This window comes from Uloborus diversus, chromosome 1 (assembly GCF_026930045.1).
Source record: "Uloborus diversus isolate 005 chromosome 1, Udiv.v.3.1, whole genome shotgun sequence".
Classification (NCBI taxonomy): Eukaryota; Metazoa; Arthropoda; class Arachnida; order Araneae; family Uloboridae; genus Uloborus; species Uloborus diversus.
In genome coordinates this window covers 148,372,841-148,394,532 of record NC_072731.1, presented here as the reverse complement: position 1 = coordinate 148,394,532, position 21,692 = coordinate 148,372,841, and the positions used below count along the sequence as shown (strand labels likewise).

Below are 21,692 nucleotides of genomic sequence, written 5' to 3'. Positions count from 1 at the left end.
CCTTTTCCCAGCTAAGTTTACAACAAGTTTTATGGTAGCCAGAAGGCCAGGTGTCTGGCCTATTCGATGCGAGGTGGGATCTCATGCTCACTGTAAGTACAGATTCGTCTTATGTAGAATTTTAGCCCTCTGAGAAAACGTTTTCTGGCTGTAAAGTTATCGGTTAATTTTCTGTTAAACGTTTATAAACTGAGGATTTTTTATGGGGGTTTTTTCCGCTATATTCAGTCAGGTTCATCATTTACTTGGGTCAGCAGGGTCAAATGCTCACCCCTATGCGTTTGAAAAATAACTGTTTTTGCATATAAATGGGTATGATTTTTGTTGTTTCCCGATAAAGCTTTCATTGAGTATACACCCTTTTCCCCCCCACTCCTCCCGCGAAAAAGTTTAAATGACGGGTTGGTTCTAATAAGTAAACAATGAGAATCTACAGTTGAGGCAAACCTAACCTGGCAGCGTTGTAATGATGCCTTTAGGATCTGCGTGGCCTTCACGCTGCTGCCAGGTTAGGTTTGCACCAACTATAGTAACAAAATTCAACTTAGTTTCAAAATAATCCATCTGAGTTATTGAGGAGCAGTATCGCTCTCCACGTTTAACGTAGTCCGTTGCAGCTCCTTTCCTTTAATGTCTTACGGAGTACTGATTGGAGCTGTTTCGTTCTCATACAGAATGGAAGATAAGATCTTTCTTCGTGGATTTCAATGTAAAAAACAAAACCTGTAAAAGTGAAGCTGTCCCTTTCTTGCACCGAGGTCTTCAACTATCCTTTTATCCTATTGAAAATATGACACGCATATTTTCAGTTCGCATAAAAATCTGGGCAAAAACATTCAAGCACAAAGCCCTCCAAAACATAATTTTTTTATCTTTACAGCGGGCATGGAAGCATTTTTTCGAGTACAACAATGCAATAATTCCAGACCAGACGAAAAAGACGTGCTGAAGGGCAAATTGAAAGAAATATTCATCGCCTCCGAGGAAGTGGAATGGAATTATGCTCCCAGCGGATTCAACTTCTTGAGTGGAACAAATTTGACAGACGACAGGTAAGACAACGCGAGAAAAATGCGATATTTCTTAGTAATACATACTTTCATTCAAAAATGTTTTTAAAAAATCAAGGGAGGAAATCATTATAGCATATGACAACTCTTTTGTTCCATTCGCAATATTTAGGGGGGCACGCAATACTCTTATTTTCATTCCTTCAAAAAATGACAACTTAAACTTTTTTTTTAAGAAGAAAAAGCTAAATTTTGTGAAGAACATGTCAACTTATTTTAATCACATAGCTTAAACAGGGGGACATTAAACAACATTGATGGAATAAACTAACGGTTCTCTCTAGATCCTGGTTTTAACTCCTCTATTTCGTACTCTTGCTTCGATTTTCAGACATGATCAAAGTTATGTAATATAAAGTCACATTGCATTTTGATAAAAATACCACTTCAATACTCTGTTACGCATTACCCATCTTCAGCAGCTAATAACAAAGACAAATTCATAAAATGGAATGTTTCTTGATTTTGAAATATTTATAAAAGGAAATTAATATATCTATCAATTGGTTACATCATTTTTGGATAGGTTAAGATTATACTATAACTCCAGGTATGCTACAAGCTATCTATCTAATTAAAAGAAAGATGAATCTGATAACGTGTGTATTTGATGCATTTTCGTAGGAAATCGAGAAAAGATTAAATGATGATTACTTGTTGAGTATGAGAAAATTTCCTTCTGGGTTCAATTTAAAACAAAATCATATAACATAGTAAATAGAAAAATTAAAATGAACACATATTAGTTTCATTATTTTTGTTTTCAAAATTTTTTTATAAATTGGAAAAATTAATATGCTTCTCTTTCACTCACATTTTTTACATTTTTTCTGTTTAGTTACTCAACGCCATTTTTTGTGCTTCTCTAATTAATTATGTGCTTCTTTTTCACTCATATTTTTTATATTTTTTCTGTTTAGTTATTCAGCGCCATTTTTTACAAAGGGGCCTCATCGCATAGGTGGTACATATCGAAAAGCTGTTTATCGCGAATATACTGATGCAACATTTACTGTCAAGAAAAATAGAGGACCAGACGACATCCATTTGGCTATTATGGGACCAACAATAAGAGGCGAAGTAGGAGATGTGATCAAAATTACATTCCGAAATTTTGCCTCCTATCCTTATTCAATTGATACCCACGGCGCCTATTATCTTAAAAATGGTGAGTTGTGACTATTGGTTCATGTCTTAATATTTAAACGTAATTCTGGAGACTTTTAAATTTAAAGTATTATTGATGTTATTTATGTTACAGTTTTCAACCTAAGCCTCTATAATCTTTGAAATGTTCAGGTTGGTTTTCATAAATTGCTCACGCTTAGCAAAAGTGTTCACATCTTCAGATGAATAAATTGTGCAACACTGAATATTGTTTTAGCTAAGTTTACTCAGTGTTACTTTTATTTTTGGTAAAACATTGAATCTGATTTTTCCTCTCAGGTGTAATGGAAGTATTGCATTCATAGAGCAAACATAAGAAAAAGAGATACAATAAAAGAAGCAAAATAATAGGATTTTTAGCAAAAACCATTGCTTAATCATAATTCCTTGTTAATGCAATCGAATGAAACCGACATTACCGCTTAATAGAATCAATAGTACCTGTTAATTAAATCAAATTAGCAAACCTCACCGCTCAAGACAATCAACATCGCTAGTTAATGAAATTTTAAAAAACAATAACTGCCGCTAGATATAATTAACATCGCCTGTTAAAAGAATTAATTGAAACAAAGAAACACCGCTTTTCAAAATCAAAATATAATCACACCAAACATCGTCATTTGCGTACAAGGAAGTAATGTCGAGTCCACATTGTTATTTTTTTTCTCAATAAAATTATGAAACATTATAAATACTCCAAAACTTTTCTTATGCTAATGTTTTTTCAACAGTACAGGTTTTTGCTTCAGTATAAACTGCTTTTCGTTTCAGGTCCGACTAAAACAAATGAAACTGCAGTTACATTCTGGACGCTCTTGAAGCAATACGGTCCAAGTGACTTGGATCAAGATTGCTTGCCTTGGAGATATTTCTCTGACATCGACTTCAGACGGGATGGTTATGACGGTCTAAATGGAATAATGCTTGTGTGCAGAAATGGAACCCTTGATGAAAACGGCCGACAGGTAACAATGCAAAATTCCAATTTTTCATGAATAAAAACACTTGCCATGAATTGGTACTTCATTTTGCTTTGTTATAAGCGTCTAAATGATTATAAATTTATTTACTTTTCATACATGAATATCTCTTTGAGTGATTATTCCCACTTTTAGGCATTCATTTCTGACATGCCCCAAAATGATCTAAACTCTTCAGTATGGTTTAAAAGGCGGCTATGGTTTAATTCATATAACAAATACCTACTGTTCATGCTTTACAAAGCATGTGAATAGAAGAGAGTATTGATACACTGCAAAAAAAATCGTGTTTTTATAGTAATAAGTAATATACTGTTATCTCCTACAGTTTAGTTCTGCTCAGCTAAATAACAGAGAAAAACTAAAACTGTATTAGATTGCACAAAACGTTGCGCAAAAAGTGTTTCTTTTTATACGGAAAGTTACAAAGAGAAACTGATGAATTCAAGGTATCGACAGCCATGTTTGTTGATAATTCCGGTGTGCTGAGGCAGGAATGTTCATTCGTAATTCAAGTTAAAGGTAAGTACTAGTTATATTATTCATTCCCTTTTCCTCAAATTGTAGTTTTCTTTATTGTCAAGAATGTATGTAAAAAAAAGACAATGTTTATTTTGAAATCATAATTCGTATCCCAATATTCGTTGATTTTGACTCAGCAATTTCTTTTAGTTGCTAAGTTGTAGCTATTGATTTATAGCAAAAATCCGAGTAGTTGTTGTGATTCTGAACATTTTACTGTGCGTATGATAGTTTTTAACCATTTTCTGATACTCAAATTAGATTTTAAAAGAAATCAATAGCTTTCTTGATCGTATTTATAGTTAATAGAACATTAGACTTTGTTTACAATTATATTTTGTGTTATCTAGGATGTCAGTACCTAACATTTAAATCCTTATGTTTTCTAGTAAATTTTAAGCGTACCGCAATTGACTTCTTACTTCTGTTATCTTTTTTTCCCTTATACTCAGTTTTAAATTCTTTAACAATTTGCATTCAACCATTTTAATGATAAACTTTACGTTATAGCGTCAGTAACTTTTACATACTGTACATAATTCGATGAATAAAATGTACATAAATAAATAAAATAACAACGTGACCGAGAGACATGCAAACAATCTCAAGTTTACTGATATTTTTTGCTGAAGAATTTGCCACTCTGGAAATATAATATTCTGATGTCTGAACGACTCAAAATTCTCTGAGCTATGGAGCCAGCTTTTATTCTTATCGATCAAAACTATAATAATAATAATTGAAAAAAATCATCAATAAAGCACTCCAAAAAAAAATGATTAAAAATAAGCATCTTAAGATACAAACACGAAACGCTTGTCTTTTAAAAGTTTTATATTTGCGTCAGCAGGAAATTAAAGTTTTACTTCAGGAAAAATGCAATAATACCATTGAAACTTGTGAACATAAAAATAATTTTAGAAGCTACATTCAAAGGCACTCGCTGGGAGGTCACGAGGAGCCTCTATGACCTCCCAAAAATTGCCATATTGGACAAGTTTTGTCTGGCGATTCGGAAAATTTGGGGACATAATTGTAGTGTTGCAATTTTTGAATGCTCGAATGTCCAAATTTCATTAGATATTGTATTTAATTGTGCGTACTTAATGCGTGCATGCACCAGTATTTTATTAATCGGTAAATATGTAACTTCCATTCGACAAATTGATATTGTACGCCTCCCCAAAATATTAAAGTTCGGGCCGTGCCTGGCTATATTTCAAATTTTTCAGTTTTTCATTTCTGATTTGGCAGATTATGCATTGTTTGTCATATTGTATTCGCCTTGAAGGACATTCTAATTTAGAAAAGTAGATGCTCGAGAACTACAGTAGAACTTTAATTATTTGAAACTCTTTTAACCTTGAACTCATCAATTTCCTTACATTTTAACTTTAAAACTATTAGCGCAAAAAAAAGATTACTTAGTTTAATGTGCGCCGGTGTCTATTTCCCAACCATCGCCCCTCCCAACCCACAGCCCATCCAGTTCTTTGAAACTTGAAGTTTGGCATCAACGTGTTTATGATGAAGACAAAAACTATATTATAAATACTGAAAAGTGTGATTCTGTACTTCAGTGTCTTTCACTGCATATTAAAAGTAAAAATATGTCAGATTTTTATCCGCGTAAAGTAGCGAAAAATCGGAGAATTTCGTTTAAACCTGTAAACGGAGATTGAAGCCAAAGCTGGGTAAGATCTTTTGCATTTAAATGCGATGGGTTCCTTGGCAGTTGAGTCCTTAGGGGGGGGGGGATTATTTTCACAATAATAGACGATTTTTCAAGATACCTTCGGTTTATTTTTTCTGAAACAGAGCGATTTGCGGATAAGAAAATAAAAGCAATCCGATCCGATAACCGAAAGGAATTTCTGAACCCCCGGTTTGAAATTTATTTAAATGACCAAGGCATAAGAATCGAAAAAAGCAAATCCTCCAGTTAACAAAGTAGCGTCATAGAATACTATAACTAGACATTAAAGAACGGAATTAGGACACTTATAAATGAATCTGGTTTGTCTCAGCAGTTCTTACGAAATAGAGCGGTTTTAAAAGGAAAAACCAAAACCTCTTCTGAGCTATTTGGGGGGAAAAAAGCCTAAACACTTAAGGGTTTTTGGTAGTATTTCGTATATTAGACTTCCAAAATAGAAAATAAACTGTATTTGAGAGCTAAACAGGGAGTCATGGTAGGCTATGCGTTTCATACAAATGGTTATAGAATTTGAGATCCTGAAAATCTGGAAGTGACAGAAACGGTGAATGTTAAATTTCGATGAACTAAATTCTGGGCGAAAGGGGAAAAAACAGGAACGAGAAACGGACGGATACAGTTCGATTTCACCACTGAGTAAATCTGAAGTAGAGAAAAAAATCAAAGAATATTCTGAAAATCATAAAATAGGGTAAATGCTCCAGGAGTCGGCCATTTAAGAGATTAGTGGTTGAATTTTGTTCACCTATAAATTTCAGCTATCAATACAACAACAAAAACAATGTAAACCTTCAGGCTGTAACTTTTTGATAATGATTCACTAACTTGTTTCTGGAATAAAAATATTTTTATTTTAAAAACCAAGCTATTGTTAATCGAGAAATGCTCTAGTAGTCGGCCACAGAATCCCAGTGCTCGGCCAAGCATGAGCCAGTAATCGGTCGTTTCATTTTCGTTTTTTTATGAGGTGTAAGTGAATTAAATTGAACAAAATTGAATACGAAACTTACAGCACAGCAGTGTACTTAAAAAAATTAATTATTCCAGTAATTACGAAAGAATTTTGTATTCTGGATGTTTTCACAACGTTTATATTTATATTATCTTCTAAACTGCCATCAGTTTGAATATGCATTTCATGCAATTTTTTTTTTATTTATTATTATTATTTATCTTCTACATCAGCGGTTTTCAACCTAAAGGGGGGGTGCAAAAGGATATCAAGGCGACGGGAGGAGGGATTAGGGTATATCAGATAAAATAAAATCAACCCTCTCATTAATGTTGTGAAAGTGACTAATGTTTACGCCAACCTCACTTGGATCCTGAATTACCTCAAAAAATTGTATTTACTTCTTTTCATCTCGGATTTCATATGTTCTAGTAATGCGCTGTAAAATAAAGTTTTGAACAGTTAAGTTACATTTTATGTGTGAAACTATCTAGATATTTCCTAATTTACTTGTTTTCAGCTATCCATATCAGCTCCAGTTTCCAATTAGATTGCTTGTATTAAGCATGTACGGAGGGAGAGGGTGGTGACCTCATGTCAATCTTCAAAGGGGCTGCAGAGCCTGAAAATTTGAGAACCCCTGTTCTACGTCATTGACTAAAATGACATCATATGCTGCAAAAGAAGAAATTTGATGAATGAAAAAGACACGGGTTAAGCCGGGATTTTTGGGGGGAGGGAGGGGGGAAAGCCATTTTGAAAACTTCTAAAACATGCGAATTTGGACTTCCCCCTCCTCCCACCCTGGCGCAAAAAGCTTTCCGTGTTAACTGTTTATGTTAACATTAAGACTGAACGAAAGAGTTGATAGAATTCATGACCGATAAGGAGCGAATTATTGATCGATATGATTGACATTTGACTAGTCTATGTTCATTAGAACGAAACTTTACATACAGAACACAAAATTAAAATTGTAGTTTTGGAAATAATTTCATCTCCAAACAATAAAAGTAAAAATCCTATTACTTAAACGATTAGCAATCAAGGTCACGTCCAAAGGAAAATTTATCATAAATTTATCATAAAAAAACAATGGTATTTCGCTGTGAACGAACTGCAGTAAGATGAATTATGAAGGCTCGTCCATGTTTTCAAAGTTTTTCAGCGGGGGGGGGGGGGGGCAAAGGGTATGAATTTAGTTTATTTGAAAGGAAAAAAAGCATCAAAATACAAGCAAAAATGCATAATTGCATTATTTTGTGAAAATCCAGAGGGGTCAATTGCCCCCCTCCCCCCATTGATTGCCCAAATGACGGGCCTGTATATAGGTGAATTGAGGTTCAGACATTTGGGGTGTCATGAAGATAATCATACATCCTTCAACAAGAATATTAGTAAACGATGAATAAACTAAAATAGAATTAGTAACCACGTAATGCAATTTTGAAACTAAGTCAGCATTATTTTAACCAAAAAATAAATTTTGATTTCCTGGAGAAGAAAACCCAAGGAAATCAATATTTGGTTATGGAAGCAGTAATAAATCTTCTATTTCTTTCATTCAGTTGTTGTTGGTTTTTTTTTTTTGGTAATTTTCCATTAAATTTTGGAACACTGATTCTTTGTTTTTACATGTTATTAAAATCGAAGGAGTCAGTTAAGTAATTTGATAGTCGTAATTTGATTTTCCAATGCATGTTTTTTGGTGTCCACAAGTTTTATGAGATTCTAACAATTTTTATTTTGACAGACGCTTTCATAATATGATCCCTAATGATGGCACCCAAGTCAACAAAGATGCCAAAGAGAAGAATCAAATTCGTGATGCAAAAACGTTGACCTTGAAAAAATTAGCAAAATTAGCATCGATTTTAAATGAATTTCTGCAATGTTACTGTAAAAACTACTAATCTATATTTATAAGTAATGTATACGAAATAAAATAATTTGACAATTTTTAATGGTGTGAATGTTTCGTTTTTTCTCATGTGAAAATAGTATAACGTAATATAAAGTTATATAATTTTTTGAGTTGTAAAACCAGTTTTTAACTTCCATTACTAGTACTCATAAACCTGACAGATTTTACTATACCGAGTGAAAAATTGTTTCTGTTCAGTAGCTCTTCAATTTTAAACCATCATATTTATTGTTTTCATCTATGTAAACTTTTTACAATAAAAACCATTCTGTGCAGTCTAAATGCTGAATACTGCACATATGATGTGACATACAAAGTTAGTTTGTAAGTAGTATTTCTCAAATAAGGCAGATCCAAGTGCAACTTATAACATGAAAGCAAGAAGAAAACCATGAAAACAAACTGTTTTACCAAAAAAGTGAAAAAAAATGCACAGAATTGCATGTATAAAGTTATAATAAACTTAAAGGTATAATGGATTGCATACTGCAAAACATTTCCCACGTTATGCTGCACATAATTGAAAAAAAAATATTTTTAGTGAAGATACGATGCAGTATTTTCAGTAATATATAAAAAAAAACCTTCTCGCTTTTACTACCTTCATAGATCGAAAAGTTTTGATTTATGAAAAGGCAATAATTTTTCTTAAAATAAAGCTTCAGACCATATTTTGCAATTTACTACTCTTTGTAAATTTTTAAGTTTGCAATAGCAATAAAAAACATGCCAGACACGGCAGACAAAAAACATGTTTTTTGTCGAAATGAAAAAGTGCCACTTTTTTTCTTTTAACAGGTGTTTATGAAATATAGAGATGGGCATTGATTTATTTCGTGTACAATGAAATTAATATCAATAAAACATATATTTAGCAGCAGTTAATTATTTTTACGTAAAAGGCTTTTATATTTCTTTCCATGTCGCTTTTCATAGCCTAAAACATTATTTTTGGTGTTGAAAAACTTTAGAAAAGGAACACAGATTTTGTATGTAGGCTGATTTCTACATACAGAACCAAGTGCTTTACTTTTCTATATTGTTCTTCAGCTGTAAAAGCAGCTATGAAAAGAGACCTTTTGCATAAAAAATTGATAGCTGTTTAATTTATAGTTTATTGCTGTTAATTTTACTGTACAAGTCATTTATAAAACCGTATACTACTGTTACTGCTACTTTTATAGCGCATTACAGCTGATTCTACAGCATATTACTGCTAAATTTACAGTTTGATACTGTTAATTTTACAGGGCAATTTCATTAAAAAACATCATCTTACTGCTAATTTTTCATATTATTTCTGCTAAGTTTACAGGCCAAGTCCTTCACAAAACAGTATACTATTGCTAATTTTACAGTTGGATACTGTAAGTTTTACACATAAGTTCCATTAAAAAACAGTATATTACTGCTAATTTTACAGTTTGATACTGTAAATTTTACAGGGCAGTTCCATTAAAAACAGTATATTACTGCTAATTTTATAGTTTAGAACTGTACATTTTACAGTTTTTCTTTGGAACCACAGCTGCCAGTATTGTACTGTAAAAACAACAGTTTTTTTTTGCAGTGTATTTACTTTATATCTATAAAATAAAATTCAGTTCAATAATATTATTTTTTCTCGATCTTCTCTCCAACTCTACATCGTTTCTTATACATTCTTGTGTCTACCGTCATTTTTGAAAGACTTGCAGAAATTTTAAATTGAAGTTGGAAAATCAATTCGAACTCTCGCTTGCTCTCGATTTAAACGAATTTAGTTTCTGACGTAATTTGGTACGCTATGCCGTAATTTGGTAAGATAGTAATTTGGTTTATGACTCATTATGATAGATTGTATAAAGAGAATAACGATGCAAAAGAGATCTTTATGACGAAGTAATATATTGACGAAATTAAAATAGTGTGATAATAGCAAAACTTTTGTAAGTGCGAGTAAATATCCGAAAACTCTGATATTAGTCAGGAAAGGAGTTTATGGTAAGTTATACATGACAAATAAAATTATTAAAACAAATAAAAAATGAGGAAACTAAAAATTTTCCTCTCTTAAAAAATGAAAAGAAAAAAAAATGGTAACAAGTCCATTGAAAAAAAAGGATCATGATGGGAAAGAAAACCGAAACACATATGTTACAGCTAACAAAAACACGCTTTTACAAATTGATATTATTTCATTTATTGAACTGTAATACTTTAAAATAATGAACGTATCCTTTCTTCCCTAGAAAAATATAGATAGAGAATTCTCGCTTATCTTTTCTGCTGTGGATGAGAACATAGCCCATTACATCGACGACAAACGTTCTATTTTATACAGAAGATCCTTATGGAGTGGATTTTTATGACCGACAATTCAATCTCGCTAATCGAAGATACTGTATGTATTTCTGCATTTAACAACTTTATTAAGACATAATTGAGTGTTTAAAACAAGTTAATAATTAAGTTTAACGTAATTATTTATTTTCCATGGAGCAGCAATTTTCCTCAAGTCGTAAAAATCTGCTTAAACAGGCGAAACATTAACAAGTTTTCCTATAAGGTGACAATAATCAAATAATTTTTCAACCCTTAACTGGTGAGCTTAACCCTTAGTTGGGGTGTGTCTTTCAATCCAAAAATTGGACTTTTGCATTTAAACGTTTTGGGACGTTTATATAGGTGGAGTTTTACTTCATTTTATATATGGTTGTCCATAAATGATATCACACTTTATTTACCCCCCCCCCCCCCCACTTTATAACAAAGTGCCACTCATCACCTTCCCCCCACCTTCCCCTCCCCTATGTGCCATGCCACGCTGTTTTTCATATAAATTGTTACAAAAAAATACGAAGTGTCACACTTCTTGTTGACGCCTCCCTCCTCCTTGTCATAATCTGTCACAATTTTACAACTCCCCTCCCCTCAAAGAGTGACATCATTTATAGACGTTCCCCAAAGAACAATTTATTTAGAAAACTTAATATTACGCAATGTTCATTTTGGAGAGATATACTGTCCAACCACGGATTGCATGTAATTTTCAAACGTCCAGATAAGACGAATCTATGTGAATTAGGGGGGAAAGTAAAAATTTGATGCGCGTATTCCGCTCATTTGAATGAGACTCTGCTACTGCAAAAGCTGACATCGGTAAAAAATCATAGATTCGTCCATTTCCGGCTGTAAAAACGGATGTTTGTCTTTCCATACAATCCGTGGTCAGACTGTAGATGCCTCAGTTGCCAAATCGATTAACTCCACTTTTAAAAAAAATCCTCTTTTCTGCTTTAAAAGTGCTTAATCAATGCTTAGAATGTGAATTTATATTAAACTTTTGGTTCAGTACATTTCTGATCCTTCGATGGCAGAAAATGTAACACAAGGGCCCATTCACTCCTATGGATAACACTACCTTCTTCATCACTTTTCTCGACTTTTTGTTTTATGGAGTTAATCGATTTGGCAAGTGAAGCATCCATATATCAATTCCCCAACAACGCGAAAACCAAACTCGCTGAGACTTGCACCAAATATCTCGAGCTTGCTTTTTCTCATCACAAATACAATTTCACTGTTGCTGTCGAATTAGTTTCGTTGAAATTTTTTTTTTGAGCAATCACGATTGCTTATTGCTTTCATTTGACCGTCCTCGATGTCCGGTTCCTTTTTCAGAATGGACCAGGGGCCTCTGCAGCACCGCCGTCCACCGGAGGACGGAGCTGCTCCTCTGTCCTAGCCTCCACTAGCAGCACTGTCAACTGGAATCCCCTCCTCCTAGGCGGTGGCTTCCATATCCTGCATACACACACTCCTACATACACACACGTCAACACACAAACGAGTCCTTACACACACGTAACCGCCCAGGAGGACGGGCAGGCTTGAGAGGAAATAAGCCGTTTCTAGAAACACAACAGCCTCCAATGAGTGGGGCTCTGTCGCAATTCGTGATTGCGAAAAACATAATTCGAATTCAAAGAGTCAGAATTCAAATTAGATATATATAAACACACACACACACACACATATATATATATATATATATATATATATATATATATATATATATTAATATCTTTTTTGTTTGATTTATGTTTTAAAGCACTTTTTAATAACAAATTAAACAATGTTCAATGTTTTACAGCTATCAATGGTCGTATGTATGGTAACCTGGAAGGACTGCAGATGTGTAAAGGCGACAGAGTCATATGGAACATTCTTTGTGTTGGAAGATCTATAGATCTGCACACTGCTTACTTCCATGGAAACAACTTTTTACATCGTGGAATTTACCGTGACACCGTAACTGTGGTACCCAGCATGTTATATTCAGTGACAATGAAGGCAGAAAATGAAGGTTTGTATTGCGTTTTACTGTTAATTCCATACAATTTTCCACTTTTGACAGAATCAAGGATACATGTTTACAATGCTTTATTTCGTTTTTCCCTCTGAATACACTGACTTTCTGCAAACCGTAGAAATGTATTACTTTCCTTTCTTCAGAACAAAAATCAATAAATGATTACGATTTATTTGATTTCTTATACGCTATATTACTATCTTATTTACGCTATATTCTGAACACTAATTAGTAAGATAATGTAATAAAACAACAGAAATAAAGTTTGATATATTTTTATTTTAAGTATCTTCATAAAAAGTAACATTAAATTAATTTTACAAGGAAGTTGAAAAAAAAAAACATCGCTTTTAAGCAGTAAGCATGACATGGGTACTCTTGTGATCAAAGGTACTCTCAGGTAAGAAAGAAAAAAAACAGTGTAAGGTCTGGAAAATGTGCAAAATTTTTGATTTGCTAATCCCTATGAGTAAATTCTACTAAAAACAGTCAGCAGTTCGTATTTGTTATGCACATCTTTTTGAGGGATTTCAAATGAAAATAGACTCATTACTTGTCTTGTTTGGATTTTGTCCAGTTGGAGTCATTTCTAAGCAGAAAGCCTTGCTAGTATACCTATTTTTTTTAGATATGCGGTTGTCTCACTTTTCCCAGAAGTTTGTCTTGAAGGTCTCGAAATGATTTTTCTGCGGTGGTTGAAAATGTGTACATTTTTTGACGCAACCTTTTCATATATACTATATTTTTTTGTCAATTTCCAGTCAATCTATTCATGTACGTTCTTTCGCTTTGATTTTACACATTTATTCTGTATTATAGGAGACTGGATTATAGAATGCCGAACCAACAGTCACCTGACAGGAGGCATGAGAGCATTATACAGAGTGGAAGAATGTAGTAATATTCGACAGAAACGACACACACAGGAAAACACGAACGAAATCACTAGTAAAGTTGAATATTATGAACCTATATCGAATAGGGTGGATGTAAATCAACTTCCGACTGTCAGTAAAGAAAAGCAGGGCTATCTCAGTCCAAAAGAGAAGATAGTTCCTGTCAGGGGAGGTAAAGTTCGAGAGTATTTTGTTGCTGCTGTAGACGAGGAATGGAACTATGCACCCACAGATCGTCATTTGGTTCTAGGGGGAAGTTTGATGGACAGCGAGTAAGTTCAACTGCATTTTTTGAAGTCTTAAAATAAATTTCAAGGGTACAGATGTGATATACCCCCCCCCCCCCCCATTTGGCGATATCCGATTTTTTGCACAAAATTGAAATATTTTTCTCGCCAATGAGGCGATAAATTTTTAAGCATGGCATCCCAGGTGAAACTAACCTGTGGTTGGCAACACGAAGGCAAACTTGTCCGAACTTGTTTACTTGGGTTCTTGGTTTTACGCAGGAGAGATACGTGTTGTTTTGTGCAATATACCTTACAGGAATGCTTATTTTGTGTTAGTTTAGATTCAGTAGTTGTGTTTTGAAGTAAAAACATTAGAAAATGCCAGTTTCTTCAAACTTGAAGGTTAATTAAAAGTTAACTCCAACGTGGTGTGTATCTATAACGCGCCATTGTCAGATGATGTTTTGTTTTGGACTGAGTGTGAGGATTTATACCATAAAAAGGTAAGTTCTTTATTTTAGAATTCACATAAAAATTCTTACTTCGGAAATTCTTTGTTTTTTACAAATCCTTGAGGGGTTCTTGTAGCTTTTAACTTTATTTTTACTGTATGTTAATTAATTTTACAAAAATAGTTTGGTTATTTTGTTCTAAAAGTTAATCCTTATCGATGCCACGAATTATTTAGACATTAACGTGCCTCCTTTAGGTACTGAATTTTAAGTTAACAATTGAAAGTTCTTTCGGTTGTACTCTTAAAAATGCTGAATTTTATTAATAAATCTGCACAATAATGGTGCATATTTCACACTTAAAACTCATTATTGTACACTGAACGGAAGGAGCCAACCTTGGGTGTACATACACATGAATATGCATAATATACATAAATATACATAATTGTGACCATACTCCGACTGTAATGTATATTAACAGTCGGAGGGATAACGGACCGAGCGAAGCGAGGTCCTGGCGAGCCCGAGGTCTCATAGTACTTTCGTAATGAGACCGAGGCAGGGCCGGCGAGCCGAGGTCTCATTACGAAAGTACTATGAGACCGAGGGCTCGTATCCCGGAGAAATGATGAAAAAAAATTAATGCATTAATTTCGACTTGTAATTAATACAATAATTTATTTCATTGTATTTTAATATGTTTACAAAAAAACCCGGCCCTGTTCATTTTTGAAGCATATATTCGTGATATTTTTTGTTGTGCTTTTATGTTGTTTTTATATATATTGTGTTCTGAAGTGCTTTGATCAAGTTTTTTTATCTGATTTTTTCCTGTTGGCGCTAAAAAAGCATCGCTAAGAACGATGTATGACGTATGTCGTCATACATCGTTTTCTTGGCGACGCTTTCTTGGCGCCAACAGGAAAAAGTCGCCAAGGGTGGGGTATATCACATCAGTTCCATTTCAAGTAATGATGTATATGTTTGTCAAAGTCATTATTTAAAACTGTTAAATTTACAATTTGTGCTTGAATTCAAATGGGATAATTTATCACAAAATGAAAACTCTAATATGTTTAAACCCTTCTTTTAACGACCATGTTTATGATTATTTAAGATAAGCACTTAAAGAATCTTTTCCGTCAAAGATTCATTAAAAATGTAATAAACACTCATAAAAAAATTTTTGATGGATGAAGAATTACTTCTTTAACAAATTAGTCGTAAAGAACAAGATGATCTCTTTCCAAAGTTCATCGATATTTGAAGTTTTAAGAACCCCCAGTGCATATCCATTTCGACTTTTGATAAGAATCGTGAAACGGTGGTGAACAAGATTCCAAGTCTCAATAGCAGAATTCAAACAAAGTTACCTTCTTGTTTCGTTTTTCCAGAACTTTCTATACTGAAACTTGGTTTTAATGTAGCGACACTTCGTAGCATTGACAAAAAAAAACTAAATTGTGTCTCATTTTTTATGAACTATACTTTTGCAACTAAAAATATGGGATATTGCGGCTATAATGCTATAAAAATAAATTCGTTAAGTACGAGTTCCATTTAGACGGGCACAGTTGTATATTCAACAAAATAGTGTTGTTATATTTGCTTTAATTGTGATATTTACCAAATTATTTTGCTCTTTTTTGAGTTTATGCTCAACTGATGTTTCCTACGAATTTTAAAATGTATTTATTTTTATAAGAGAAAGCAAACCTTTTGTGGAAAGAGGGAATGATCGTATTGGTACTCGCTACAAGAAAGCTTTGTTCAGAGAGTTTACAGATTCGACCTTCACAACGAGAAAATGCGAAACTCCAGAATCCAAGCATCTAGCTGTAATGGGCCCCATGATCAAGGCTGAAGTTGGTGACCTTCTGAGAGTAACTTTCAGAAACATGGCCTCCAGACCATACTCTTTCCATCCTCATGGAATCTTGCATCACCAGGACAAGAATCATCGCCACTTTGGATCTGATGAGGACCCTGTGTACCCTGGTGATGAAATGGTTTATGAGTGGCTGGTTCCAGAAACATCTGGACCTGGACCCAATGGGTTTAACTGCACACCCTGGGCTTATTATTCAGCAGTAGATCCAGTCAAAGATACGAATGCTGGATTGATTGGACCTCTTGTAATTTGCAAAAAAGGAATTCTAGCAGATGATGGTAAGCAAGTTAGTCTTTTCGTTTGTGATAGTTTCTCCTTGCTAAAACTAGCATGTAGTTTTTGTTAAGTTTATGACCAGAAAAATAAATATGTGAAATAACGAGTATTTATGGAGTAACTAACAAATAAACAAACGAACGAAGTCACTTTCGCATTTATAATATTAGCTGGAGTAAGAATTAAAAACTTTTATTTATTCATTTATTTTTTTTAATCATCGAAGTTTGTACTTAATTTTATTCAAAATATGGATATGGTTAAATAATTGCGTAGAACTCTGAAACGAAAAAATAACCATACGTTTTCTATAGCCGAAATTCTATTGAGAAAACCTTATACTGGTGCTCAATCCCCTTAGCCCGCATCATCAAAGATGTCTGGATTGCACTTAAAAACATGCTTCTTATGGCAATGATTTGAATGACTTACGAATGTTACTTTTTCTAAAAAAGGAAACAAAAAAGCTGTGGATCTATTAATTTCAAATTCTTTGTCCGAATAACGTATTTAAGTCCATTTTACTAATATTTCCATAAAATAATAAAATTTCATGCTGTACTTACTGGTAGATAATATAGAAACGAACGGATGTAAGTTACAAAGGGCGAGGGTATCAAAAGACCCTTGCCAGTCTTCCATGAACGCTTTCCTCAAGGGAAAGATCTTAGTTAATTATAACAAAACTTATTACCGATACCTAGTATCAACGATGAAACTCATTATTTTGATTTTTAGGACGAAGAACTGATGTGCAACACGAGTTCGTGGTCTTGTACACTATTATGGATGAAAATGAAAGTTGGTACATTCAGGAAAACATATTTCGATATACAAGACAACCAAACACAGTTGATCCAACCAATAATGACTTCAGATCGAGCAACAGAATGCACGGTAAGAGCATTTATCTCATTGCATTTATGCAATATTTACCATTTTTCTAGTGTAAGAAAACTTCCATACGAACGAAATTTGCATTTTAAATAACATGAAAGTAAAATTATAATAATAATAATTAAAAGATTACCAAGCAGCTCTACCTAATGAGTTCTAAATGTAGGCAAGAAGAAAATCTTTGATAAAAATCAGTTTTATGAGTGAGAAGTATCTACAAAAATAAGTTATTGAGATATTCGAAGAAATGTGTTTTTCATTCCCTACAAGCTCAAACTCTAAAATTGTCCTTGCAGTCATCCTAAAAGTCATCCTTAGACTGTAATAACGACACTAATATGTTTTTCAATAACGAAGGTAAACACACCAGTAGTAGCCAGTGCTTAATATTGCTTCAGTAGGTTCATATTATACACTTCAAGGTTTATATTTGAAAAAAAATAGGATTCCATGTTCCCCAATGGATTCAAACATGCAGGAGGTAATACCATCTGCACTTTTGATGCACTACTGAAACCTGGAATCCTGTTTTTTCAAATAAAAACCTTGAAGTGGCTACTACTGGTGTGCTCACCTTATATGTTGAAAAGTATGATAAAGCAAGAAATAACTTTAAAACAACGTTAATATTCGTAAAAATATTTGTAATAAGAATTGCGACATTAAACTTTTAACACATATTAATGTCTAATTTGAAAAAAAAAAAGTATAAATCATTTCAGGGTATGCCGACTAGCGTATAAATATTTTCAGAAATTCATAGCATCGTTAAAAATTGTAGCATTTGAGACATAATGATCAAAACATTTTAGATGACATATGAGGCACTGAGAAGCAAAGGGATGTAAGTGGAAAAATTGAAAATTTGGAGATAACCAGTACAAATGGTAGGTGAACCTCTCCTCTGTCTTGAGGCAAGCTGTAGAACTAGTATCCGTGGTAGGTTCTGTTATCCAACATGATTTAGGAAAACGTTTCAATGAAAGCCTATCTAGGACGTTATCTTTAAAAGCGTTTTATTCAAAACTTGAAAATGCCCACTTACATCCTTTTGGTTCTCACTGCCTCATATGTAATTATTTCTAAACATTTTTGAGAACTTTTTCGTTCGGAATCAGTCAGGCTTTTTGGTGAATTGAAATGGAAAAAAAGTGAAACAGTCAATAAACACCCCAACCAGTGGACAAACAAAGCATTTCTTAGCAGTTTTCTTTCTGGAAGTGCTTAGAAATAAGTTACTACTGCCAATTCATCGAGGAAAAATGTTTTAAATCTTAAATTTTTCAAAAAAATAATGAAGTGTTCATTCACTGGTCGGTCTGCCTTACTTACAATTGTAACACTTCTACCACTTTTAGTTAATAATAGAAATGATGTTTATTGTTAAAAGGATTTTTAAAAAAACAACATTAATTGGTCTAATATCCTTGGTAAGTTGGGGCGAGATATCATTCTTATATTAGCTGCATTAACACAGAGCAATACGAAATGTTTACAGTGGATTCTTTCGAATGTTGGGGTTTACGGAAATGAAGTTGCTGACCTGCTTGCAGAGAAGGTTTGTGAACTCCCCACTTACCCTTTTACCGAACCGAGGTCTACTCCCTATTTTTGGCTAAGATAAACCCCGCTCCGAACATGCCTGGTATGCCGTCGAATGCTTTTGGCTGTACTTGCAGTGCACCGGTCCAAGACTAATACAGTTCACTCTATCCAGACTTAGGACTGATCTCGTAAGGAGTTTAACTTTTGATGGAAATGTGAAAACTTGCGCTGTGTGCCGCTATTCAGCCATCGAATCTCCTTCTTGTATCTAGTATTGTATTGGTGCATCTTTGGGTAACTATTGAGTAAAGGGGATAAGGTATTTAATTTAATTTTGCAACACGGTATTTTTGACAAGGTTTAGTTAATCTAGACCAAGGGATATGTGCAACAACAACACAAAAGTAATAAAACGCAAAAGCCAATAAATAATACCATATACGCATTTCTAGGGACGAGGTTCTTCAAGGAACTCTTCTTTCATAATAAAAATAAATGACATTAAGAATTACAAAACATTCGATAAAAGATTTTTCTTTTCACCTATAATTTCATATTTTTTGCATTAAAAAGGGTGTTCCTTGTAACCCCTTTTTCTTTTGATCCATCAGCACACATCTTTTCACGTTAAAAAAGGGGGGGGTTCTTTGTAACCCCGAAACAGCACACGCCATTATTAGCAACTTTAATGCTTTTTTATTATGGCTTTTTATCATTTATATTTTCAGCATAAACTTATTTTATTTATTTTTAGGAATATGGTTCTTATAACAATATTTTTGTGGTTTTCCCAAATCCATATTCCGAGCTGTAACATTTCAGAAATATTGGAGTACAATATTGTACCAATGTTGAGATGCAATATTATTATTCCTCAGCAAACAATTCTCCTTTTTCTTTCCTGCAGCCGTGAACGGTCGCATCTACGGTACTCTGGAAGGTCTGGTTGCTCGGAACGGCACGAAGACGGCCTGGTACCTCTTGGGAATGGGCAGCGAAGAAGATCTACACACCGCGCACTTCCACGGACAAACCTTCCTCATTCGATCGGACACAGTCCGTCGAGGAGACGTCGTCGATCTCTTTCCCGGATACTTCGAAGCGGTCGAAATGGTGAACGACAACCCTGGAACGTGGATCCTGCACTGTCACGTGGACGACCACATGAGATTCGGCATGGCAGTGACGTTCACGGTAAAGCCCTGAACGTAAAATACTCTCAGACGGAAATTTTTGGATCTGTAAACGCTGTACATTGATGCAACAAACGTTTTGAGTTTCGTAATAAAAGAGAAAGAGAATTTGAATGTATTTTATTGCATTCTTATCTTGTTCATTATGTTGGCTTCAAGTTGTTTCCAAAGCTACAAGGTTATTCTGCCTTCATATAGGAGTTTAGTCCTCATTTGGAGTATGCTGTTCAGTTTTGGTCTCCTTATCTCATTAAAGATATTTCTGTGTTGGAAAGTGTTCAAAAAATGGTTACTAGACTAATAAAGGGATTTTCAGATTTAGATTATGATACTAGACTTAATAAGCTTAATATCTGTAGCCTGGAGCCAAGGAGAGTCAGAGGGGACATGATTCAGTTGGTTAAATTTATCATAATAAAAGCCGCTAATGGGTTAAATTTTTGCACGGAAAGCAGGACGAGGGGTCAATGTTTCAAACTATTCAAGTCTCAAGCTAACCTGGAAATTAGCAAAAATTGCTACTTGAGTAGGGTAGTGGGCACTTGAAACAACTTACCGAAAGCCGCGGTAATGAGCAAGGGGTTGGATAGCTTTAAGAGGGTCATTGATCTTCATTGGGGACTAATAAACTTACTAGAACCAGCCTAGCTTGGCCTGTTGCTGGTCGCCACATTTGTATTTATAGTTGTTGACTTATGAACTAGAGATGCGACATTGACTGCAAAAAACCGTCGATGGTACTAATGCAGCTACCAGAAAACATCGACGTTTTTAAATATCAATGTTTTCAAAACAGTGGTTCCCAACCTTTTTGGCCATCGCTTTCCACTCCCCTCGCCCCTATAAAGGTTAACTGACACCTATCAACAACCCTCTTCGTTTTTTCCTGCAAACAATCCTAAGTTGGCACTAGTAAGCATCGGTATGCCTAATTTTAATTGAAGTAAAATGTACTTAGAAAAGCAATTTCAAGTACCCTTTTGAGGTTGTTTTCCAAAATGAACTAGGGATTTGATATTGGTATTTATAATGTGAAATACTTATCTAAGTCCATTCACGTACTTTTAAAAAACGGAAATATTTTTGTGTACTTACAGGGGGACAAGACATAACTTAGACACACATAATGCAGCATAACTTTAATTCTAATGAAAATATCACGACCAAACTTCAAAATAAATATGAACACATTATTTCGTCTAATATATTTTCAAATTTTCAAACTAGATACCTCTAAGATTAATACAGAACTTTAAACGTGTCACAAAAATTTAGTCGTAATATTTTCATTAGCATTAAAGTTATTGTGTATTATGTGCGTATAAGTTATTTCTTGTCACCCTGTATTTTCCTTTTAAATTGGAATCTGGGACTGGGGGAATTAAAAACAATGACATTTAAAATTTATTTAAAAAAAAAAGGATTGAAAATTCATAAACTTACAGATGAATGATAAAGTAATTCCTTAAGGTAAATTTCTAAGTTATCATTCATGCATTTTCTGTAATATGTTACAACAGCATGTAGGTTCACTGTATCATATAACATCTTCAAATGTTTTCTAACGAGCCGCCATTACTTTATTTTAATAATTAGAGGAGATATATTTTTTTAAATATA

At 33.7% G+C, this 21,692-nt stretch overlaps 1 protein-coding gene across 1 annotated transcript; it reads left to right on the top strand.

Moving 5' to 3' along the window:
• Positions 1–31: 31 nt before the first annotated feature.
• LOC129222036 (ferroxidase HEPHL1-like) lies at positions 32–20,085 on the top strand. Its single transcript, XM_054856456.1, is given in 11 exon segments — positions 32–92; positions 881–1,052; positions 1,991–2,238; positions 3,012–3,205; positions 10,567–10,638; positions 10,640–10,718; positions 12,471–12,683; positions 13,509–13,857; positions 15,976–16,439; positions 17,176–17,334; positions 19,787–20,085. Coding segments are annotated over 11 exon segments (2,310 nt in total).
• The last annotated feature ends 1,607 nt before the right edge of the window (positions 20,086–21,692 follow it).